General features: G+C 42.8%; 1 protein-coding gene across 5 annotated transcripts; it reads right to left on the bottom strand.

The window, feature by feature from the left end:
• Positions 1 to 5,389: 5,389 nt before the first annotated feature.
• On the bottom strand, positions 5,390 to 25,095 carry MCEE (methylmalonyl-CoA epimerase). Of its 5 annotated transcripts, none has more exons than XM_006259754.3 (3): positions 25,022 to 25,095; positions 14,834 to 15,171; positions 5,390 to 7,330 (listed from the first exon to the last, which is right to left on the bottom strand). In XM_006259754.3, exons 1-3 carry the CDS (start codon positions 25,059 to 25,061, stop codon positions 7,178 to 7,180), a joined length of 531 nt encoding a protein of 176 aa, XP_006259816.1. In that variant the 5' UTR covers positions 25,062 to 25,095; the 3' UTR covers positions 5,390 to 7,177. The 5 variants fall into 5 exon arrangements, with proteins under 5 accessions (XP_006259816.1, XP_019333334.1, XP_019333331.1 ...); XM_019477789.2 differs by lacking the exon at positions 25,022 to 25,095 and adding an exon at positions 23,819 to 24,965 and having other exon boundaries at positions 14,996 to 15,171; XM_019477786.2 differs by lacking the exon at positions 25,022 to 25,095 and adding an exon at positions 23,819 to 24,936.
• Positions 25,096 to 25,939: the final 844 nt, after the last annotated feature.

Below are 25,939 nucleotides of genomic sequence, written 5' to 3'. Positions count from 1 at the left end.
TATTTCCATGACCAAACTGAATCCACTCCCAACAACTACTCATCCTCTGACAACACACAGGAAAAGATCAACCCCAAAAAACCCAAAAAACTTCAGATTGGACACCTCACAGTGGACGAAACCCTAACCTTGACCACTACATTCACTGCTTCAGGGAAAGAATGAACAATGAAATAATCAGCAACATATGCCACTATAACAACCTCTCTCTACCAGGGAAAAAGGCCATAGAATCTCTAAGATCTAACCACCAAACAGTAATAAAACCAGCAGATAAAGGAGGAGCCATAGTCATCCTAAACCGTGAAGACTACATAAAGGAAGCCAACAGACAACTCTCTGACACCACCTACTACAAAGAACTACAAGAGAAGATCCTACTTCCCTTTTCACCAAGAAACTCAACAATACTATCAAATTATTTCCAACAGGACTACAAGAAAAACGACAGACCTTGATCCCCCCACTACTTAATCTGGGGACTTTTTACATGCTCCCTAAACTCCACAAACAAGGGAACCCTGGCAAACCTATCATCTCCAACCATGGGACCCTAACTGAGGAAATATCAGGTTTCGTTGAATCAATCCTAAAACCGCTCATCACCCACAGAGCAAGTTTTGTCCAAGACGCTACAGACTTTCTACGGGAACTTAAAAACATAGACCACCTTCCCAGCAACACCCTCTTAGCCACCATGGACATTACCAACATATATACCAACATCCCACACCAGGATGGCATCCAAGCCTGCCTTACATATCTACAGGAACAAGATTACAACTCAGAATACAGACCCAAAGATATTACTGACCTTATACACTTCATCCTCACACACACAACAATTTTACTTTTAAAAACCAACACTTCTCCAAAAGATGGGAAAAGCTATGGGCACCAAAATGGCCCCACAGTATGCCAACCTATTCATCCCCCTTCTCTCCCCACCCCTGCCTGTCTCTCACCCATTGACTCCTCAATCTACATTTTCACTGACTACCTGTCTTATATGCATACCAGCCCAGCCTCTGGCTTCTTTACTTTTCATTGCATCCAGGAAGAGCACACACCAACTGCTGAAACTTCCTTAGCCTGATGAAGTGTTTTTGAACCCGAAAGCTTGCTTAAAAATTGTTCTCCAACTATTTAGTTGGTCTAATAAAAGATATCAGATTCACTCAAAGAACCTTATCTGCCTTAGCCACTTAATGCATTTTACAATTTGTTGCAAAAAGATATTTCTAGAGATCGTTTAGAAAAATAAATTTTGACACCAAATCTTTCAATGATTTACATATATTTATAAAAATGCCTTATTATTTTGCTACCCTCATATACACAGCCCAAGATTTTATTTCAATGAAAGTAAAAGTTACTATAAATTAAAAAAGATCAGGCTTTAATGAGGAAAAGTCCAAACTGTAGGATGCAGCATGTTCCATACATATGACATTATTAGACACTTGAGTGATAAATTATTCAGGTTGAACCAGTCAGATTTATAACTTACATCACAATTCAGTTTTACTGTCTCAAAAGTGACCTATAAAATATTACAACTGAATGTGTTGTTAATTAAGGGTGCCATTAAACAAAAGTGTCTCGCACCCCTTTAGTTAACATAAAAACACAAAAGTAAATCAGTACAATTTACTACAAACTAATAATATATTCATTGTCAGGTGACAACAATGAAATTGATTTGAATATTCACAGTAGCATCACACCTCCCCAAAGGGAGATACAAGGAAAGCTGGCCAATTCTGGGCCTGCACATAATACAACTGGGTGAGTCCAATTTGGAGGGAGAACAAAAGAAAAAAACCCCAAATATACACGAATTCCCTGTTAGCCACCATCACCTCTCCAGCCATCCATCTCTCTCTGCAAGAGAGATTTCTTCCTTGCAAGGAGGCCCACAACCTCCTACTCCCAGTTTCTCTCTGGCCTGACCCTTCTCTGTATCTTGCATGCTTCAACTCAGTCTTTACCTCTACTAGCTTTGGGAAACCGTGGTGCTCTCAATAAAGCTGCAACACGATCAGGTTAGAACTTATTTATTTGTTAACACGTTCATTCTACTATTTATGCCACCCTCACAAAAATGATTGGAGTGTCTTAAAATAAAACATTACAACCCACAATACATGAAACAACACATTAGCAACCGTTGACTTAGAGGACAACTGTCCTCTTGTTATATTCTGGAAAGGTAAGTGATTGCAGCCCTTTGAGGGAAAAGAGGCAAAGGAACTGGTTTTCCCCTGGGTTTAGTTAGAAATGGGTATGAAACAGGCATGATTTATCCACAGACTTTGAAGACTGGTTGTGTAGGTCCAAGCCCCCTCTTTAGTTAAAATCTGGCTGTTTAAATTGCATATTGCTTTAAAGGCTTAATCTTAAATTTCAACAACAACTTTGCTAAACTGACTCTTGCCTGAGGTGACTTCTGAAAGGTTGATGGAAAAAGTGCAAATTCACCCTGTAGAGCATATCCAGATTATAATCCCCAGTCCCAGGCCCTGATCTTGTCAGGTGCTAAGCATGAAATGAGAGGTGCGGAAACTTGAAGCAGGTATGGATACTCAGTTTAAACCTAGAAGTAACAGGGTATGGAAAGTCGTTTGGAGATAGTGAAACTGGTTGATATTTAAAAAATTACCAGTTATATTGGAGATGAAGGAAAGGTTGGATTTACAAAGGACATAGCTTCAGACTAAGATGGAGTCCCTTCTAGATGAACATGAGTCTGCAATGCGATGCTGCAGCTAGTAAAGCGACCAAAACCCTGGCTTGCATCCATAGATGCTTCTCAAGCAAATCCCAGGAACGTCGTTCTCCCCCTATACTCGGCCTTAGTGAGGCTGCAGCTGGAGTACTGCGTCCAGTTTTGGGCTCCACAATTCAAAAAGGATGTGGAGAAGCTTGAGAGAGTCCAGAGAAGAGCCACACGCATGATCAGAGGTCAGGGAAGCAGACCCTACAATGACAGGCTGAGAGCCCTGGGGCTCTATAGCCTGGAAAAGCGCAGGCTCAGGGGTGATCTGATGGCCACCTACAAGTTTATCAGGGGTGACCACCAGTATCGGGGGGAACGTTTGTTCACCAGAGCGCCCCAAGGGATGACGAGGTCGAATGGTCACAAACTACTACAAGATCGTTTCAGGCTGGACATAAGGAAGAATTTCTTTACTGTCCAAGCCCCCAAGGTCTGGAACAGACTGTCACCGGAGGTGGTTCAAGCGCCTTCATTGAACACCTTCAAGATGAAACTGGATGCTCATCTTGCTGGGATCCTATGAACCCAGCTGACTTCCTGCCCTTTGGGCAGGGGGCTGGACTCGATGATCTTCTGAGGTCCCTTCCAGCCCTAATGTCTATGAAATCTATGAAATCTACAAAGGATATAGGTATGCTAAGTTTTTACCCACAATCCAGAAACAGGGAGCTACTGAAAGACAAATACATTAGTCAAATACATCATGGACAACCTCAGCAAAGATAATTAGAGAAGAACTTGCTGGTAATCAGTTGCAAGAATAGCAAGTTGTCTTCCATTAGTACATAGGGAATGTGTTACCAAACAGTGGTGGTGTGGCAGACAGCATGTGAAGGAAAACATCCTCCTCAAAACCTTCATCAGCTCCAGACTATACTCACTTACCACCAACTCAAGCCAATAAGCAAGAAACTTAGGCTTTTACCCTGAAGTCCTCAGTCATCCGAAGACATATGAACCAGCCAAAGTTCTTGAGGTGGAACAAGAGAACTTTAACCTAGTAACAAATTTTCCTCCAATTTTTATAGCACTAGCCCAAATCAATGGTCAGAGGTTCAAAGACAACCAATCGATAATCTTGACATGTAAACAACACAGCTTCTAATCCTGCCATTTTTATGCTTAAGCCTATCTCAAAGAAAAGAAGCCTCCCTCAAATGAACTGATCTGAAAACAAAAGTAGCTTTACCCAAAATACTAACAGGAGTGAAGGTGTTCTAGAATCACATAACAGGAAAAAACCCCAAACCTTAGTTCTTACCTTTCAGAGGGTTTATCATCTCCAAATTCAGACTTCATATGCCTCAAACTGTTCTAAAAACAGCTTAAGTAACTAAGTATAATAATCCTGCACGAGACTCAATGTTTTTTCCATGAAGTAAACATTAGTTTTCATGTAGGAATGGAGCTCCAAGGACAAAATTATCACTTGTAACTTGTAATGAACTGGCTTTCTAACTTTATCATGTTTCTTGCTTCAGAAGTCCGATATAGAAGCCAACCTCAAACCCCTATTAAATCCCAGGTAACCATAATACATTTCTTGTTTTTACTGTAATGAACAGGAAATGCAGCACAACAATTTAACATCTATACACCTGGGAACTAGAGGTGCACTGATACATCAGTCCATATTGTATTGGTGCTGATCAAAGGAAAATTTACAGTATCAGCAATTGGCTTTTTTTTGGCTGGATGTGACTGATAATGTCACCAATAAATGCCACATGCATGTGTACAGTCACAGCATGCACACGGCCAGGAATGCAGCCTAGCAGTTTTGAGAGCAGCATCTTGCTGAGAAGTCTGTGGTGGGGAAGGGGCATGGGGGGGGGCAGATAGAAGCCCCCCATGGTGAGGGAGGGAGTGGGGCTGGGGTAGAGTGCAGGATGGAACCAGGGGTTTGTTGGGGGTGGCTCCAGCCTCTGCATGCACTTCCAGGGAGGCATGGGGGGCATGTATCCCCCAGATCTGTGTGCAGGGTGAGGGAGGGCTGCTGCTGTGCTCGGGGCCAGGGACTGTGCTGAGCTTTTCCCCGGTGGCTGCCCTCAGGCTGGGTGGAGGCAGGGCAGGGCAGGTGGCAGAGGCACTGGGAGGTGGGCTATTGGGGGGGGGGGACTATAGCCACTCCAAAATTTGCTGCAGCTCCCCTCCCCCCTGCCCTGCCCAGTCTGGCTCCAACACAGTCACTATGAAGAGCCTGGTGCAGTCCTCAACCCCAAGCATGCAGCAGCAGCCCACCCTCACCCCACATAGATCCAGGGCGCACATTGCCCCCCGCTACTTCCCTGGCGGTGTGAATAGCAGCTACAGCGGCCCCTTCCACCGCATCCCCTGGATGAGCCACCGCTTCCATCCCATGCCCCTTCCTCCCAACAGATTTACCGACTGAACATTTCTCTCCAAGCTGCCTGGGCTGCATATCAGCAATCGGATCGGTATCAGTCGATATGGCTGGTCAATAACTGTACATCGATATCAGCCCCCAATTTTTTTTTAAATCACTGCACCCTTACTGGGAACAGCATAGATTAAACTGGATTAAAAAAAAAAAGTCTTCATAGAAGGATGAAACAGCTCAAGCAGCATATGCAGAACTCAGTGAAAGAATGAAATTCAGAAATGTTTTATTCTGTTTAAAATAAACAAGCAACAAACACAAACAAGTAATCTGTTTTTTAAAGGATTTATATAAAGTTTTTATTTGGTTACACGTAAAAGGATGAACACCACATCTGCAACTTTTATAGATTATGGTAGTGATACCAAAGAAATTTAAATAGAGGTTGGCTAACTGTTGCTCACTTTGTTTACACAGGCAGTGGATATCTTCATCAAAATCAAATGGGGTCTTTGGGAGATTGAAAGAAACAATTTAATCTACTAACTCCAATCCAACAAAAATATATTCATATCAGTCCTGCTGATTTCAGGGAAATGAGTAACATGGAAAGTTGACATGCATAACTGTTTCCAGGATTAGGGCCCAAGGTATTTGTTTTATATTTTTTTTATAATCTAAAAATTCATACAAGTTTTTCATTAACTGACCTGTTAATATGCTGCCTTTTTGTAAATCATAAGCACTGTTTTCATAAATGCCTTCAAGAAGAAAAACAAAAAAACCCCCTGTAATATATAGTATGTGAAAATATTACTCACTAGTCTTTTGCATATATGCCCCATATTTTCTGATTAGTCAATTTTTAGCGTAGGCATAGGAGGTCACTTAAGAAAAAAAGAAAAGAAAACAGCACAGGTTAACTGTGTACACCAGCTGACAAAACTGAAGTTTTAATTTCTGTAATCCAGCATGCATTTCAAACAGATCAAGGAATCTTGATTTTTCACATACATAGTGTATGTAAAGCCACAACATTGTGACATACACAGAATGTTTTCTTGGCACTAATTGTTATGCTAGATAAAAGTTGCTTAGCAATCTCAGAAACCCAAGCAATAATGCAAGGTTTTTATTGAATAAACCAATCGATGTGAAGCTCAGATAGCTCTTGTGGCAGCAAAAGCAAAAAAATGGGGTGTTCTCTTGTTGACCTAGCTCAGATATTCCCTTAAGAAATATATTGTAATTGAGAAGTGGGTCCTCACTGAAAGAGAGAGAAAACTTACGTGGGGCGACCTATAAACCCCCAGTTTCTGTGGCAACAGAGATAAGATTATGCTACAAACTGTGATGCAACAGAAAATAATTCATTATATTTAATATATGCAACCCAGCTCATGAGTTGCTATATAGATTCATAGTCTAAGTAGGGTGACCACATGTCCCATTTTAGCTGGGACAGTCCTAGATTTCTGAGGCTGGTCCCTGCTGGCTGTTGGAAATTACAATGGGCATCCTGGAAATGCAGGCGTACAAGGCACAGTCTGACCAGGAGTCAGAGTGGTGTAGAGGGCCTTGCAGGTTGTCAGGCAGGCACTGCTGCCTGCCCAGCACACAGCCCTGCCTCTACCAATTTGTGAGCGCGCCGAGGATGGGGGGGCGGGGGAAAGAGGGAGGCAGTGTCCGGTATTATGTCCCGGATGTCCATTTGGGGGGTGGGGGGGGAAGGAGAGGGAGGCAGTGTCCGGTATTATGTCCTGGATGTCCATATGGTCAGCCCAGGTCTAGGGGAATTTGAGCAAAATGTTAATATTATTTCTTAAGATCTGTACCAGAAAGACAACAAATTATAGCCCCAAATGATGAAGGTTACCAGTGCTTTAGGTTCCTCCTATACCCAATGCTATGTTTCAATAGTCAAGAGCTGAGATGCCTAATCAACAAGAAAAAAAGATTCAGTACAGTGACTTATCATTGAAAGGCATATTACAATTCCTGACACCATCTAATGAGGCTTGCAATTAATTCATAGTTTCAGCTATTAGTAACACAGCTCATGCTTGTTCGAGTTCCACAAGTACTCCATGGCAATCTTTAGGGTGAAGAAAAATCACTGGTTTGCCATGTGCACCTATTTTGGGCTCTTCACTCAATATTCGGATCTTTCTTTTCTTCAGTTCTGCCACTGCTGCTGTTATATCATCCACCTTATTAAAAAAAATAAAAATAAAAAAAGTGTACATAGTCTAAAAATGTACTCCAAAATTCAAATTATCTTGGGTACAGTGGTGTTAAAGCAGCACATTTCAGTGTAACATTTATTTTTTTTTTAGAATTATGCAGCTACATTGAATCTTACAAAAATATAGTCAAGGGCTTGTGACTCTTCTATATTCAACAATTATGTTTGTTAAAGGAGATTTACTTTATGAGCAGCAAATACATTGATTTTATAGTTATTATATCATGTAGAATTCATATATAATTTAAACCACCAGCAAGAAGCCCTTGCATTACTACTAACAAGCATATCATATTGCTTTGCAGTATTATTAACAAAACCCCCCCAACAAACAAGCAAATAAACAAGCTTGCCTAATTGAAGACAGACTCCAGACTCATTAAACGCCAGTGAGGGAGTGCCACTAGGCTTAGATGCATCCTTCCCTTGGGTTAGAGTAAGGTTTGGTATAAACTGGTCTCCTAAAAGGAACCTTGAGAATTACCAGGAATACTGGCTGACAATACACACCAGACTGTGACCCATTTTTCCTATTGGACAAATGTATTTAAATTATAACAGCAGCATCACACACTATTTCAGGGCAACCCAAAAGAAAAAAAGAACAGTAATTAACACAGACCTAGCATGATGTTGTGTAAAATGGCTTTATTTTTAATATACTGACAAACTGAGCCTTGCGTGCATACAAAAATAAAATTAGCACTCAAAACACACAGTAAGGACAGAAATAACGGAGCTGCTATTTTTGAAGAGGTGCCAGGCCACAGAGGATTGCGTAAGCCTGCAAATTGGGAGGGGGAGGGAGGGAAGCATGTCTTCTGATTACAGAAGTAGACTTCAATTAAGTCATATTTCTATTCAATAGAGTTTTTAGAAATCCTGAAGTTGCCATAGTCATACCCACATTGTTACCAAGCTCCTTCTTTTAAACATGTGACAGTAAAGCATTCCCTAAAATAAGATACTGTGTGTAATGCATGCTGTGATGCACTGTAGTCCCCTCCAGGTTAATTCCCAGAGCAGAGAACCCACCACAGCTGCCTCTGCTCCCTGCAGAGATGGCCAACTAAATCAGCCAGAAGGCAAACTCTGTCTGAGCTCAGCTGGAATGAATTGCTACATCCACAGGGACAATAACGGAACTGAACTCTAGAGCATTTGTGGGGGTATCTACATAAAGAAAAATAAGTGTGTGCATGTGTGAAGAACAGATTCCCCTTCTGTTCTACCAGGTGTTCAAACTGCTTTCCATAACAGGTGTTAAAATATCATAGCTAGAGCTGATCAGAAATATTTTATCTTTGCTATACAAAAAAAAAAAAAAAAAGCTAACTTTTGTCAGAAGTAGATGTATTTAGCAAAAGCTATCAATTTTGACACACTTATGGGGGGGTTGATCATTTCCATAATTCAGAATGATGTTTTTTTCTTGACTTTTTTCAGGTCAGCCTGACTTTTTCAAAGTATTCATTGCTTTTATATCAGCATATTTTCAGAAGTTTTAAAGAGTCATAATTACACTGAAACTGAACAACTGAACCCAAATTTTTTTTTCAAAGTTTTAAGTTTTTGTCCTACTGTATAAAATAATATTCTTTTAAATTCGAGTCTCCCAGAAAATGGAAAATTGGCTTACTACACAGCACTAGTTTTGACTTGGGTATCATAGTGGATCATCTATTCTAGTATGAACAAGGCTGTTGGCTGGCATTTGCCTAGAGCTGGGAATCCAAGGTTTCCTATAACCCATAAAACCTTTCTTATTCGTCTTGTCACTAAACAAACCCCCCCGAAATTAAAACATTTTTGAACAGGGAGAGTCTCCTGAGTTCATGCAGCAAAAGCTTGGCAGCCAAAAACCTCACCTCCTTCATGTGGTATAAATTAGTATTGAGTTCTTGTAGATCTCTGCTCTATTGACCTATTGGGCTTGCTAATATATTTTTCTAACTTACTACTTTCCAACATGGGATGAGAGAGAGCCCCACTGTTTTTAATTTTAGGAGTTAACAGCATGACATGCCTTTTAACAACTTTCTTTAGTTGCTTCTGCAGTAGGAAAGGTCACAGGTCTCCCGCCAAATCAGATTCTATACAAAATATGTCAATGCTGCTAACAAATTTTTCTCCAAGCAACTTCCCTTGCTTCTAAATACAGATATATTGTAAAAGTAGATGTAAGCATTTTAAAAATGCCTACGTGTTCCTTCTTGTTGTACCTGTAACCAAACAGTGTCACTATTTCTATTTGAAGGTTTTTTTCCCTCCAAGTCTTATCACATATACCTTCCCAACCCCCTACTTGCTAAATTGCTAGTCTTTCACGTTTTGCTATTAGCTCTGCATAGCAATTCAGCTTAGTGACCATTTACAGAGAATTAATTCAATTTCCTTTTAACTTCTTGAATAATTGCAAGTACCATATTTACTTGCATACAACATGCCCTGGAATAAAAATATGCACCTTGTTTTTGAACGGCTGAATGGAGTGGGGGGGGAGAGAGAGAGAGAGAAAAAAAAAAAAAAAAAATCTTTCCTTGTGGAAAGTAACAGAGTAGCAGGAACTAGGGAGCTGGGCCTGCTCATTGTTCTACTCTTGAGAGCTGCATGCAGATTTTACTTTCATTTTTGCCCAGTAAAAGCAATTTCTGCCTCACTGTTTTTCTCATATATGACATGCACAGTAGTTTCCAGTAACTGGTTTTGAGGGTAAAAAGGTTTGTGAGAAAATGCAGTAGATATCCAATTTTATAGAAACTGGAAATATATTAATTTGATTAAAATTGTTGGGTAACTAAAACAGCATTTTTAAAAGGATAGCGGCCTCTCCATTTTATAATCCACTGTAAAGTCCCATAAATCTGTCACCTACTAATTTCAATAGGTGCCCCCTAGTTCTAGTATTCTGGGACTTGGAACAATTTGCTCGGTCCACACCCTTCATCATTTTTAAACATCTATCATATCCCTTCTCCCTTCCAAACTAAAGGGTCCTAGCCCTTTTTAGTCTGTCCTGGTTTGGCAACTGCTCTGGGGCCTTGATCATTTGGGTCACCCTTCTCTGTACCTTTTCGAGTTCTCTTATGTCGTTTTTGAGATGGAACCAGAGCTGCATGCAGCAGTCAAGATATGGGTGCACCATGGTTTTGTACAGTGGTGTGGTGATGTTCTCTATTTTGTTTTCAATGCCATTCTTAATGATGCCCAACATTTTATTGGGGGGGGGGGGAGGGGATTGCTGACACACACTGAGCTGATGTTTTTAGGGAACAATCTACATTCTACAATGATTCCAAGGTTTCTTTCCCAAGTGTAACAGCTAGTTCAGAACCCAGCACTGTGTATGTAGGTTATTTTTCCCTAGGTGCATTACCTTGAACTTGTTGACGCTAAAGGTCATCTGCCATTTTTTTTAAAACTCACTCATTTAACTTAAGTGAGATTGTAACAGGAGAGACGACAGGGTCACTGTGCTAGCCCATTGCCTCCTCTACTGTGCCAAGCTTCAGACTTGCACCCTCCTATTCTCGCCCACCACGACTTTGATGATATCTGTGTTTTTATAGGGAGGCTACCTCTCCTCCACTTGGCCGCAGTTCTCCTGCTCTGGGTGTTCTGTATCTGCAAGCCTTGTGGGCCTTCTCCGTAATGCTGCCCCTCTCTTGGGGCTCTCCGCGCCCCCACTGGGGCTTCTCCGTAATGCTGCCCCTCTCTTGGGGCTCTCCGCGCCCCCACTGGGGCCTTCTCTGTAGTGCCGCCCTCTCACCGGGCTCTTCTCCGCGAGGCTGCCCTCTCACCGGGCTCTTCTCCGGAGCTGGGGTCTGTACACTCTGAACTCCATGCCCTCACTGGGGCTGGGGTCCTCACTCTACTGTGAGTCCCCTATGAGGCCTCCTCCATCCCCTTATAGCCTCACCCAAACCACCAGCAATAAACAAACAAACAGCAACATAGACACAAGCCCCTGGGCTACAAAGCAAACATAAGCCTCTAGTCAAACTGCGCTCAGGCCTACCAGGGTTCTCTGTCACCCGGTGGTGACCAATGCTGCTCTGGCATCCCTGCTTGGTTTCTCTTTTCTTTCTGGCAGGGAGCTCCTTCTGCCTTGGCTGCCTGGCCTCCTGCCTGTGGTTTATATAGGCCAGGCCCTGCCCCTTCTTTCAGCTGGCTAGGCAGGTGTAACCCATTAGCCCCCTTTTGTTGCCTTGGCGACCGGCACCTGAGGAGCCTTCCTGGCTCTCGCAGTAGCAGGCACCTGAGTGTCCTGCTACAGAGATCTTTCTGCAACTCCTCTCTGTCAGCTTGGGACTTGACTACCCAAAATAATTTGCTATTGCCTGAAAACTAGATGTCACTGTGCACCCCCACCTCCAGGTCCTTGAGGAAACTGTTAAATAAAATAGGGCCCAGCACAGATCCGAGTACAACCCCACTTCTGACCTCCCTCCATCCTGAAAAATGTCTGTGGTAAAGATAAACACATCTACAAGTAAGGGATTAGGGCTTAAGAGCCTTTTTCCTCACCTCCCCGACCCTACTGTTTGTAAAATAGAAGGAGGACCAGCTCTCTGAGAAAAAAAAATCTTCATTTTTCTAAAAAGGAATTGGCCAATCAGTTTGTGAACAGGTAAAAAAACCCCAAACCTTATTAAAGAGATGCAGTCAATGAAATAAGTGGAAAAAAAGAACAGCTAATGAAAGCATGTCTTTTTATGTACTGTTTAATTTTGCCTTTCCCCCCTCCCCCGCCATGCATAAGATGATGCCAAATTATCTCCTCTTAAAATTCAGCAGGCTTAAACCTAATATTTGCCATAATCATAGATTGCTATTCAGAAGCAAATCACTCCCCTTCTCTACTCAGGCATGTTGATTCCATCTTATCATCAGAATGGAGTTATGCAATTAATTAGTTATCCTGTTTAATGTGTTCACAAGGCTTGTATGCAAAATAAATACAGCCCAGAATTACCATGCTTATATGAATTGTGAAAACAGACTGCAATTATATTACATTACATATATTATTCATATTACATATAAATATTCATACTTGGAAGCAGGACATGTAGTGGGTAAAGCATGTGACAATGTCACCACTCATGGCTTTTATGCTTTCCCATACCATTGGGTGACTGTCTAATCTTGAATAGCTCAACTGAATATATTTTTAATTCACTGTACTGCTTTATAAAGCAGAAAGACCTCACAATATTGCTTTTGGCTGTAGAATGTTTTGTGACCTCCTTTTATGAAAGGCCTATACAAGTATAACTACGAGCAATATTTCCTCCTCAGTTTTGCCAAGCCATCTTAGTACTGGAGTAGCAGCTGAACATTAAGGTAAAGGACAAGTTAAATGTGGGAGCTTTAGTTAAGTGAATTATTTTCATATATAGCAAAAAGCTACAACAATCTTTCAACGTGTATGTATGCAAGGAGATCCAAATCAATTAAAAGATTTCTCTTATAAGTTTCACTTGCATTGATTCTACAGTCATTCAATGACAAATTTCCATAGCAACAGAAAACTGGAGCACTTCCATCTAAGCACTCAATTTTATTTCTCAATGTTCCTTGTTGACAGCAATCCACTGCCATAAAGATTTTGTTTCTTGTGCCACAGAGAATATAGCCGAAAGTTTTGATGCTATGTAATGAGCAAGTCTATATGGCAATGTATTTTCTGTCCTAATTAGCAGGTAAAATATCAGTTTACCACAACAGAAGGCTCATAGAATCAGGGAACTGTCTCTGGGTTTCAGGTACAATAGTAGGTGTTAATGCAATTAATTCTCTACAGGAAGTCAAATATAAGTCTTAGGTGGAAAAAAAAGAGTTAAGACCAACTAACAATTACTCAGATTCAGTCTAACCTTATGGGAAAAAAGTTAACACCCACTTATAAAATTGGCTGTTAAAAGTTCTGAATGGGAAATATGAGTTAGTAGATTTGAGATACCAGTTGTTCTGCATGCGTTTCATAGGGCAGTTAGGCTGTTTTTTTTCACCCAATATCTACTGTGACAATATTAGGACGTAGTGTAGGGGAAGACTTGGCTATGCTGCATATATACAGATTTTTATATTTTTCTGTACAATTACGTAGCTGACTACACAATTGTTCATAGCCACAATCTGACAGAACACTTAACTTGAACTTTAGTTCCATCAGTAATCCCATTAAAAAGTTCAGTAGGACTGCTTGCATGCACAAGGTTAAGCAAGCATGTATCTGCAAGACAAGAACCTATAAACCATGAGGAATTCATTATATATACATACTCCATATTTTCCTGCATATTATATGCCCCCAAATACAATATGTACCTTTCGCTTCATTCTGCCTTTCACAAACAAGACTTTTTCAGAGTTACGGCTGCATAGAGCAGTGACAGAGCCTAATCTTCAGCTCACTCACTCTCCCTTTACAACTTAAGTAAAGCCAAAACCTAGATTCTGCTGAAGACTGGCCCACAAGTGGTTCAGATTTTTCTTTTCCGATTTTGAAGAGAACTAAACAGTCTCCAGGATTATGAAATAATAGAAGAGGCCAGGAGCAGCTGACAGACAATGAAGTTGTCCTAAGAAAGGTTGACTTAAGTAGTGGAACCATCTCCTTTTAAAGGAAGACTATTAAAAAGGAGAGATGGTTGTTCTTTATTCTACAGGTTTTAACAGTGAGCCATTACATCAACTGACTTCCACAACTGCCTGAATAATAACACCACAGCTGCTGCACTGTAGGACAGGAATCAAAGCTGGGTGCTTTCATCTCTGGTGTAAAAAAATCAGCTTCTCTGCTTACTCTACAAGGGAGTTGACTGGGGAGCAGGGAAGGGAAGGTGCATATTGTATGCAAGAAAATACAGTATATGGATGCAATATATAGTGACAAGTTTAAAACTTTGATACTGTTCTTCAATAGTCACAGCTGTGATGTGTTTAAAAAACCACAACAAGACACCACTTCATCAGCAGTTTTATTCTGCATATATCAAGACTCACTTGCAAAGGAGGAAAAAAAGATGGACTTGTAACTTGCAAAGTGACCTTTTCCCAAGACATTCATAGATTCTAGAGTCGGAAGGGACCACAATGGATCATTGTGTCCGCCCCCAGCCCCTGGCAGGAAAGAGGACCGAGGTCAGATGACCCCAGGCAGGTGACTATTGAAGATAGGCTCCTCTTGAAGATCTACATTCCATGCATTTCTTTTGTATCTTGCAGGCATGACACTGGAAATCAATTATTTGAACTGGGTCTATTTTCTTAAAAGGCTTGAATCCTGACAAAGTCAAAGTGAACTATAAATTTCAAGCTACAAATCAACTTTCCCCCCCTCATTCAACAGAAATCCCCACAAAAACAACAAGCATCACGTTTTTCCTTTATTTGGGTCAAATAGATGAAAAAATATGCAGCTTTTTAACAAGGTATTTAAAAAAATGTGCAACTAGAATACCTCAATGCAGACATGATGCATTCCTCCAGCTTTGTTTTTCTGCAGAAAGCCTGCAATTGGACTTCTCTCTCCAAGAGGGTGCAGCAGTTCCAGCTTCGTATTTCCCAGTTCCACAAAAACAGTGTAGACACCATGTTCAGGAAGAGGAACTGTCTCACTCACCTGGGCTCCTAGCACATCTTTGTACAAAGATCGGGCCTTTTCTAAATCAGGGACTGCAATTGCTACATGATTGAGACGGCCAAGTTTCCACAAAGAATGCGGAACTTTTTCAGTTGAGGAAATTGTGGCTGAAGTTCTGATTGAGAAAGAAGTAGCTTGCAACCCGGCAAGAAGACCTGTAAAATTGAATAGTATTGCTATAATCCTTTTAAGGAGAACAAAGTTACATAAAATCAATGTATGTCCTTTCCCCCTTTAATGAAGCCTACATAAACCCTGTCATTACACTTAGCGTACTCATTTCACCAGTATGCTAAAGATAAAGGTAGCAAGATAACACTAGGAAAGAAATGGCTCCCTCCTATCAGTTCAACAGCTATTATTCTTTCAGAAACTATTAAATTAATCCAGAGGTAGTAACTGAAGGGTTTACAGCATGAATGTGCAGCTCTGTCCCTTTCAAATACAGCTAACAGAAAAAAAGTTCATTTTAAGCTTCAGTTGAGCCAAATATCAAAATGAGATTTTTCCCAATTATATGTACAAGTTTATAGTGTGTAAAGGCCAGCTATGCACTACTGGTCTATACACTGTTTCAGAATCTTACCATTAAGACAGACAGAAACATAATGTTCAGGAGTTTTACAGCCACATTTATGAAGAACTAATATATCTATTCTTAAAATTCAAGTCCCAGTAGAAAGTAACTACTCAACCCCTCTCCTAGCATAAGGAGATAGTTAACCCCTGAAAGATACTCACTTGAAGACATGATGGGATCTAATCAGCAATGACAATAATTGGGCCTCCTGCCATGCCACATGTGCAAAGAACACACAATTTCAGGATCAATGATCAGATCCCAGTTGTGCCTTACTTGCTTGTGTCAAAAATCCCAGCTGCGGCTGGGTGGGGGGGGTGGCGGCACAGGAAACTCGGGATCATGCTGCTGAAGCCCATTCCCAGGCTTCCCATGCACTGGGGATGAGAAAAACCCATGCGCTGCTGAGCTGAGTGGCACACGTGGCTTTTATAGCTCCTGGTACATGGGGAACCTGGCATCTGGGTGTGCCCCTGTGCACTGGGATCTATATAACCACATGTGCTGCCCAGCTGGACAGGTCCCAGCAAACAGTGACCTCAGGATCAGGTTGTCATAGACTGATGCCAGGCTCCCCATGCACCAGGAGCTATTAAACAAAGTGTGCCACCCAGCTGGTTTAGCGCACAGGTGGCCACACATTAAATTTAAGGCATGATACAAGTGAGCCAAAGTTAGTCCATGTTATGTGTCAAATAACTTTGTGACTTGTTTACTGTATTATCACACCTTAAATTGACTTGCACATGTGCGCAGGTTAGTATTTAGGGTGCAATTAACCTGTTAAATCGTGTCTTAAATGTAACATATCAGGGGCTAAGTGAAGGCCCAACATCATCTAGTAGTTCAAACACAAGAGGAGCCAAGAACTCTCAAGTGTCATTCCTTCTCCCCCATTCATTCTCTCTTAAATCTTGGGGAGTCCTCCTGCTTCTGTCAGTTTCCATATCCATATATGGAGTAATAATTAATTTAATGAGTCTGTTTCAAGATCAGAAGTTAATGTCTGTGAAATGTTTTGAAGGTAGAAAGAGTGTAACAATGTTATTTCTTTTCAGAATACAGGGTCTGGCATTGCCATTTTAAGAGTACAGGTTTCCCTGACTTTATGCAGGTTCTGTATGTGCGAATTCGCTCTTATGCGATGACCTTTATACCAAAAACTTTGAATTTACCTCGCATATAACCTCTTATGCAATCGGTGTGGTGGAAGCCCGCAGTCAGCTGCTTTATGAGGTGCATATTGTGGAAGTGACACGCACCAAAATATAGTCTCCTGTGCTCCTCACTTGTTGTCTGCAACATGTGTTTTTGTAGTGCATCCCCACATTCACCACCACCCTGTGCTTGTATGTACCGTATGCTGTTAGCGAGTACCAAAACTGTCTTGTAGAAATGGGTCTGGGGGTCAGTCCAGTCATGGTCTTGGAACATATCCCTATTTGTTACATTGTTAAGTGAGTTCCCTTTATGTGAATTCACGTTATGCGCCATTTTCCAGGAACACATGTACCATATAAAGACAGAGAAAACTCTTTACTGCCTCCAAAACATTTCTATTTATGCAAACAGCTATATTTCTCCCAGTATATAAAAGAAACATTGTGGAATTAAGCATAAAACATAGGCAAAAGATCACTAAATACTGGATGATCATATGACAGAAGAGGTTGATGAAAATGAAATAAAGGTTCTAAGAAAACTTACTTAAGGAAAATATCACTGACACAAGAAATAATATCTGCACAATTATAATACTTGAGCTTTCTTTCTGGATTACTCATTGAAGGCACTGTTGAACTATAACTTGCTGTGGACTCATCTCCTGTTACAGCATGTATTTGTCCCTGAAAAAAGAATGCTACAATTTTCTGTTACACTCCCCACCCCCAATCCAATACCTGGACATTTTGACTTTGCCTGTAGATGGTTCACTATGAAGCGATTTCATTGAGTACTTTGGTAGCTGCTCAGTTACAACCTTGGCTATATAAGCAGCTTAAAGAAGGAAGTATGTCATTGTTATGAATAGTGGTTTGCCATAATGGATCCTAGATTGTGATGTCTTCAGATTTAAAATGGGGGCAAGGAAAAGGAAGAGAAGTTCCATGAACTGCACAGCGATGCTGCTCTTACCACATCTATAGAATGAGGTAAGGGAACAGTACTGCAGAAAAGGGATTCAGTACTGCTCTAGGCCTTGATCTTATGGTATAAAACAAAAGTGTCAAAACTTGTCTGGCCCCGTGGGCTGAATGAGTGACACGGGGCCAGTCCACAGTTGGACTGGGCCAATGGGCCCACGGACCCCGCCCCCCCACCTCCCATGCCAGACCCAATGCCTGTAGCACCAGCTCTGACCACTCTAGGATCCAGGCCATGTGAGATGTGCATCCTAGAGTGCCAGGGCAAGTGTCACACTGCATGCAGTACCTGCTCCAGCATGAGGGCTCTGCATATCCAGGACACATGCCATACACTGTGCCTGCTCCATCAGATCTGGGCCTTACATTGTACATGATACCTATGGGCACTATGTGCAGCACAGGTCCTGGACTGGCTGGAGCAGACACTGCACATCCCAATAATTACATGACCAGAGGACTCCAAAAATTACATGGTTTTTGGATAACATTATATGTACATGGGGAGGTCCCTAAAAGAATTAATGGAGTCCTCTGGTCCTACTTCCTGAGTAAAAAAACAACAAAACAAACAAACTGGTGATTCAAAAATCCATTTCTCAATTTAAAAAAAGAAAGAAAAAAAAAGTCCTTTTCTGCCCCTAATAATGAAATAAGTCTAATATGTGAGGCTGATGGTAGGGAATTAATGTATTCATGTTACTCACAGATGGCATTTAAAGAGAGAAAAAAAAAAGGAGAGGGGTATAGAAATATGGCTGAATTGATTAAACACAACCCAAACCAGAAAATTAGATTTGACAGCAGATTCCAGAATTTTTTTTCCTAAATGGTGACAGAGATGGGGGTTTGTAGATGTTTAAGGCACCTCTAGAAGGTGTACAAGAATGTACTAGAAGCATTTAATGCATTCTCAGTCTTCACATCTCCAACTGTGCCATATTGCTATGAGACTGTGCCAAGGACACACTGAGACTTTGACTTTGTACTACAGGAATAATAGCTTGGCTTATGTATTCTTCAGGCTCACTCTCTCCTGTAACAGATAGAAAGTTAATAGTAGCTGCAGTTTAAAATTTAAGCGAGTCTTCATTCTTTCCTGCAAGACCTGGGTTCATTCCACGTAAAAGACACTTAGAGGTTTAGTTCACCGAATACAGACTTATGGGTGCAAAGCCAAGCAAAAAGCTACTAGCTTAAAGAAAATTTTATGACTAACAGAGCTACAGTTGATAAATTGGGGGTGGGGCCTGTATGTGAGCCATATATCTGATAGAGATAATGCATATAATTCAAGAGAATAAATGTAATACAGAAAATAAAGTCTGCTCAGAAGTCTTTGGAGTGGCAAAATAGACTAGAATATGAATACTTATTTCCATCTACTTGTGCAGCTCTGTGGATAACCACTCTGAAACATCAATTACTGGACCTTCACATACAGCAAGCACACTAATAACTGGCACTTGGCCGTCTCCTCCAATCTATGTAAATAAAGCATAAAAGCAGAGTGTGAAACCCCAGATCACCGAAGGGTATGGAAGTCTTTCAATTAACTACAATAGGACCAGGATTTAATCCAGAATCTCTTCCAGACAATTCTCTCTCGCTTCTACTTATTATTCTTTTGCTGTTGCATTGGACGTACGGAAACTCCAGTGTTCTATATTCTTTGTGTTGTTATTTTAATAATTCTTAAATAGCAATTCTGAAGATGAAATGGTGCCTTAAAATGGCTATGCTGTAGACAAAAAAGAAGATAAATTTAATTACCAATTAAAAACATGCAGCTGTGTGTGAGAAGCAAAGACTAGTTTGTGTACCACTTGAAAAATTGCTCAGTGTTTGTGGCCAGAATTTAGCAAGACTTTAACTGATTTAACACCAGATTAACACTGAGAAAGAAAGACTGTTCCACTATTCTAGTGGAGGGAAAATAATTTTAAAATCCTTTAAACTTGTACACATTTAACAATATTTCATTAGATTTCCTTCTCCTTTGGAGAAAGCTGGACAACAGAACATGAAATATTTTTTTCCATGCAAATATTTATGTTTGAGGGTTTTTGCTTTTTCAGAGACTTTTTCAACTTTTCCTCAGTCCAAAAAATCTGATGCGTTTAATTTATTCAAGATGGAAATGGTATGAGTCTTGCTCGGTACACTTCTTGACATCCATACAGTTCTAATTTTAAACCCATAGATATTAATTCAAGTCAAAATTAAGATAGGTAAGGGAGATACTTATCAATGTTGTTTTAAATACACAAGCACCTGAATGTTATTTAAAACTCCAATATTTGTTCATCTTCCTGTTCCAGTTCCTCACTTTCAAATTAGGAAGCAGCACAAACAAGAATCAAAAAATGAACACGCAATGCAAAAATCATAAAACTTTTTAGTAAACCTATTTGATGAACTATGCCCTATCACTTCCAGGTTTCAAGAAAAAGATGCCAAAAACTCTGTGCATTTCACAAAAACAAACAAACAAATAAATAATTCTAAAGTTTGCCTTCCTTTAGTAACTGTTTTGATTCTAGGATAGGCTCTTTGCTTATACAAATGTCTCTCCAGTGATTCAAACTGAGTTCTGCCCAATTTTTTCCTCGCTTAAGATGGACAATGGGCTCATTGCTTGTTGTTTAGAGAGATAATGGCTATTTCGATTGAAGCATCTTTCCTGGTTGCTAGATTCACCAATACTGAACATGCATAGCTAAATTCTTGTATGCATTTTTTCTTCCAATAAGAACGCAAGAAGTGCCATCCTGGGTCAGAGCAATGGTCCATCTCCAACAATGGCAGGGGTGGATGCTAGAGAAAGCAGTGAACTGGATACTGTCACAACCCAAGGGTGTGATTTTTGTTTGTGCGCTTTGGCACCGCTGAATTATTTTCCCGCCGTTTGAAGCTTTCTTTGCAGGGTGCATTTCTTCTTTGCAGCATAGAAATGCATGTTGCAAGGAGTTCCCGCCATTTGTATTCAAATTCGACCCCCCACTATTGGTTGTTTCTAAATTATTCCCACGTGGCAGCTAGCGATTGGCTTACTGGCCGTATAAGAGGCTTGGGTGGTTTCCACCAAGTTGGAGAACTTCGAGCATGCTGCAGAGTGCTTCTACGGAGATTTGACCTGCGGCTGGCTAATCAATAGACTGATCACCTATTGATTCTTCTCCCCGTCGCCGAGCACAATCCTCAACGTATCCCTCTTCCCTGCGTACAAAAAGTTCCACGGAGCCTCGACAACTTCGTGTGAGTCAGAGTTTTGTCCAAGTCCTTAACATAGGGATTTAAGCAGAGCTTTACCTGGGAAACTGTCCAGCCTACATCGCGACCATCTACGGTGTAAGTAAACAATCTTGAATCAACCACTAAGCGTCCGTGCCTAATTCTAGCGTGTCGCCTGCTTTCTCCGACCCAGCGTGTCCGGGCTGCTGGCCACAGCCCACGGCGCGAAAAAAGGGCCCCAGATCGCTCCCGGCCTGCACAGATACATCCAGAGTGATCTATTCAATATCCTCCCTGGCATCCAGCATTATTGATTTAAAGATGCCAGAGGAAAAGAAACATTTCCAATCATTCAGCTCAACAGATCCATCATCCATGAATTTATCTAATCCCTTTCTAAAACTTGGCTAAACTATCTGCCTCCACCACCTTCTGTGGCAATGAATTCCACAAATTAACTATGTTTCATAAACAAGTAGTCTCTCCTCAGCTGTAAGTCTGTCACCTACTAATTTCAGTGGGTGTCCCCTAGTGCTAGTAGTCTGGGACATAAAGAACAAGTTCCCTGTACCTTTGGTCCATGACCTTCATGATTTTTTACATCTATTGTTTCCCCCCTGCTCACCCTTATAACTCTCCTTTCCAAACTGAAGAGTCCTAGCCTTTTTTGGCCTCTCCTGGTATGGCTACTGCTCCTGGCCCCTGACCATTTTAATTGTCTTTCTCTGTACCTTTCTAGTTCCAGTACATCCTTTTAAAGATCTGGGAACCAGAGCCACACACTGCATTCAAAATGTTCGTGCACTAGGCATATGTGTAGTGGCATGATGATGTTCTCCATTTTGTTTTCAATTCCTTCCTTAATGATGCTCAACATTTTATAGACTCTTTTGGTCACCGCACACACTGAGCTGATGTTTTTAGGGAACAGTCTACAATAACTTCAAGGTTTCTTTCCCAACTTGTAATAGCCAATTCAAAATCCATCATTATGTATACATGGGGTTATTTTTCCTCAGGTACATTACCTGGCACTTGTTGACACTGAAGTTCACCTGCCTTTTTTTTTTTTTTTTTTTTTTTTAACCTCACTCACTTAGTGAGGTTCTTAGTGAGATCTTTCTGCAGCTCCTCTCAGTCAGCTTGGAACTTGACTACCCAGAATAATTAGGTTTCATCTGCAAACTTGATGTTACTGTGCATCCCCACTTCCAGGTCACTGTTGAACAAAACAGGGCTCAGCAAAGATCTCTGTGGGACCCCATATTTGACCCCCTTCCATCCTGAAAAGTGAGCATTTAACCCAGAGATGGGTAATTATTTGGGCCAGAAGGTAACAGGGAGTTTTGGTGAACTGCTGCAGGCTAGGTTAGCAGCATTGCACCCTCTCCCCACAACAGCGCAGCAAAACTCCCCATAGTGGTTCTGCTCAGTGCTGAGCCAGGAGGTTGAGATGGAGGCACAGATGCGCTGGGGAGTGGCATTTGAGAGCAGGATGGTGGGTAGGGCCGACCCAGAACTGGGATCGCAGGGCCATGACACCACAGGGCTGGGGCAGAGTCGATCCACTCCCTGCAAGTCCCTGTGACAGGCATTGGTTCTGCAGGCAGAGGTATGCAGGTAGCAGATTGCAGCACTGCCCTGGCCCCACACTTTCACCGACTCCATGGAGACTGCCTGGGACCTGAGAGGGCAGGGCACACAGCCAGTTGGATGAGAGGTGGCCACGGGTCATGGGGAGCTGCATCTGGGAGCAGAATGGGTGGGCAGGGCCGGGACGTTGAGGCAGTGACAGCGCAGGGACTGGGACCCAAGGCAGAGCCATGATCCACTTGCTGCACGTCCCTGTCCACAGAACTGGCACCCTTTGCAACTCTCCCGTTCCCAGATGCTACTCCCTGCCTGACTGTAGCCCCATCCCATCTGCCCAGCCAGCAGTGGATATGGGATGAATAGGCCAGGGTGCATAGGCAGCAGCCAGATGAAGTGGCTGCTGCCAGGAAGTAAGCCCGGCCACTGCGCCACCCAGCACTGCTAAATGCCTAGGGGTAGTGGGACCAGCTACATGAGCCACAGCCTGGGCTGTGCCCTACATGAGCCACAGCCTGGGCTGGACAGGGCAAGGTGACCCGCTGTAGGCTGGACAAAATCAGTGCGCCAGATCCAGCCTCATGGGCAGTATTTTGCCCACCCAATTTAGCCCTACCCTTTGATTTTTATCTTTTAACCAACTGTCAAACCACAAAAGTGCCTTCCTTCCAATCTCGTAATGCAGTATATATAGTTTTTAAGCCTTTGGTAAATGCTTTTTTTTTTTTTTTTTAAATCAGCAATATAGTCAGCATTGCACTCAATACGGAGCCCTGAAGACCTATTTTATTATATATTTTAGAGATAGCAGAAAATTGGATATTTTTGGCTGACGTTTCTGAAATATTACCATTTAGAGAAAATTGCTTTCACGTACATTTCACAAAGATTATATAATGTGTGTCATGTCACTTTCTTCAACCTTTCAGTACCTTTTGAAATGTTTAATGATTCGCTCCAGCATGTATTTAGACTACCTTTTGAATTCAGTTATTATTTCACTGATCAACATCAAAGTACTCAGCACTGTTCAAACACTAACAGTAGTCCCTATCCTTGGGAACTAACATACTTTTAGTGACAAGAGTTTATAAGCAGGGAATGTATAGTGCAACATACATCAAAAAATAGATCCGGACCCTTCACATAATTACATAAATAGTGTATCACTGTACACGTGCAAGTCAATGGGAGATGCCAATTGATTTAATGGGCACTTGATCAAATCTATGCCATGTGAATCAAGTTACATACCCTGACACCAGTTAATCAGTTGCACCCAATTCTCTTGTGTGTCCGAGTGAAGCCACATTCTAGCTAACAGAGGGTCCTCATGCGGCATTAAGGCATAAGAAAATATCCAACACTGCCTTCCCCACACTGGCACAAGCACAAATGGATCACGGCCTGTTATTCCTAAAGCCCAGCAATCTGAAAGGACCAATAACCGTTAGGGACAGTAGCAGCCAGCACGCTTTACGTTGGCCTTCAGGCTTCTCTAATGTACACTAGAATCGCCTCGATGACTCCAGGATCTCTCTGGGATCAGCAAGGTGCCACCTCTCCCATGGGTTAAGTGCCTTTTTGCTGCAGCCCAGGATCCTGTCCTTGACATAGATTTCATAGACATTAGGGGCTGGAAGGGACCTTGTGAGATCATCCAGTCCAGCCCCCCTGCCATAGGCAGAAAGTCTGCTGGGGTCAAATGATCCCAGCAAGATAAGCATCCAAACATTTTTTGAATGAGTCCAGAGTCGGTGCTTGCACCACCATAAGTTTGTGGCCGTTAGACCTTGGGGAGCCCTGGCGAACAACTGTTCTCCCACAGCCTGGTGCACCCCTTATATACTCAGGGGCATAGATGAGACCCGGGCCTAGAGGAGACCCAGGCACTGGGCCTCAGCTCCCTTATCAAACACCAGCCTAGGCAGGGCTATGCCAGGCATTCAACAGCCCGCTCCAGATCAAGTCATCAGTTAAACAAACAAAATAGCACGGTTTGGACACAGCAATTCAGACGGCTGGCTCCCAGGAGAGACCGTCAATCACACTGCGCAGGGGGGGGGCAAGAACAGGAACAGGAGGCCTTAAGCTGCACGAGACTGGTACAAATGAGTGCGGCAAAGGCAGCCACAGGCCTCTGCCAACGGAGGGGAGATTTCCCTCCCCAGGCCGCGCGCAGGGAAGCTGCCCCGACGGCGGCGGGGCCGGGCGGCCGTGCACAAGGGAAACCCGCCCCGCCGGGCTCGAGCCACCAGCTCCACAAGTCTCCCACGCCCGCTGCTGGGGGGACGCTGCGGCCAGCAGACGCCACCAAGGCCAAGGACGTGCCTGTGGCAGCAGCGCCCTCCCCCCCAGTGCAGTCGCTGCCCCGGGCCCGGCCGCGGAGAGGAGCCGTCCTGCGCGAGGGGCAGCGGGACCCCGCGTCCGCCCGGCCCCGCAGCGAGACCCACTCACGCGCCGCGCCAGCCACCGCTCTGCCCGTGGGCGCCGCCATCTTGGCCGCGGGTCATTCAAAGCCAACTTTATCGACAGCTTCCGCCGCGGACAGGGCGGCGCGGGGCGGAGTTGTTCTGGGAAGAAACCTGGCAGGGGGACAGCAGCCCTCCCTGGTCAGGTCCCTGCCGTCAGGGGTGGATGGAAGGACGCTGTGACTCTCGTGGGGGTCTGCAAAAAAAACTGGCAGCCCATCAGGTGCCCTAATAAAACTGGAGACCCCAGTTAGGGTTATGGTTTTCAAATATTACAGGGGGACCTTGTCTCTTATGGGGGGCTCAGCCCCCCGAGCTCCCTGGCAATTTGAATCCCATTGACATCATCCCTCACGTCGGGCTAAGCAACCTGAGGGGCCTGAGCCACCAGGCCCTGCTGGCCACAGGAGCAAAGCCCCGGCAGATCTCACTCGAGGACAGACCCCCACACCTTCCTGGTGGACAGCGGTGCTCAACCTTTTTTGATTCGAGGTGCCCCCCGATAGACTCGAGGTCACTTTCAGGGATGGAGGCAAACCCGAGCAGGTCAGAAGGGCTTGGCTGCTCTGGATTCCTGTTTGAAATCTCCAGGTTCATCGCTTGCACGCCTAACTGTGCTAACATTGCATGACATCCTGTGACCCCCAGGGTTTCAGGGCACCCCGGTTGAGAATCACTGGGTCAGAAAGGCAATGAAAATCCTGTCCTCTAGCTGAGGCCTACTCCTGTGCCAGTACTGGAAAACTTGCCAGATGAGAGGCGGTGTCCTGTTTCTTGACTGATAATGCTTCATGTTGTTAAAAGAATCCTAAAGTGCTCGTTTACAGGTCACTCTGGGTCTTGTTTACTTTGTGCTTTTCTCCTGGCTTGTACAGAGAAAACTGCTGTGTTACTAACCCTTGGG

Source organism: Alligator mississippiensis, chromosome 11 (genome assembly GCF_030867095.1).
Source record: "Alligator mississippiensis isolate rAllMis1 chromosome 11, rAllMis1, whole genome shotgun sequence".
Taxonomy (NCBI): domain Eukaryota; kingdom Metazoa; phylum Chordata; order Crocodylia; family Alligatoridae; genus Alligator; species Alligator mississippiensis.
This window is presented reverse-complemented; position numbering and strand designations above follow the sequence as displayed.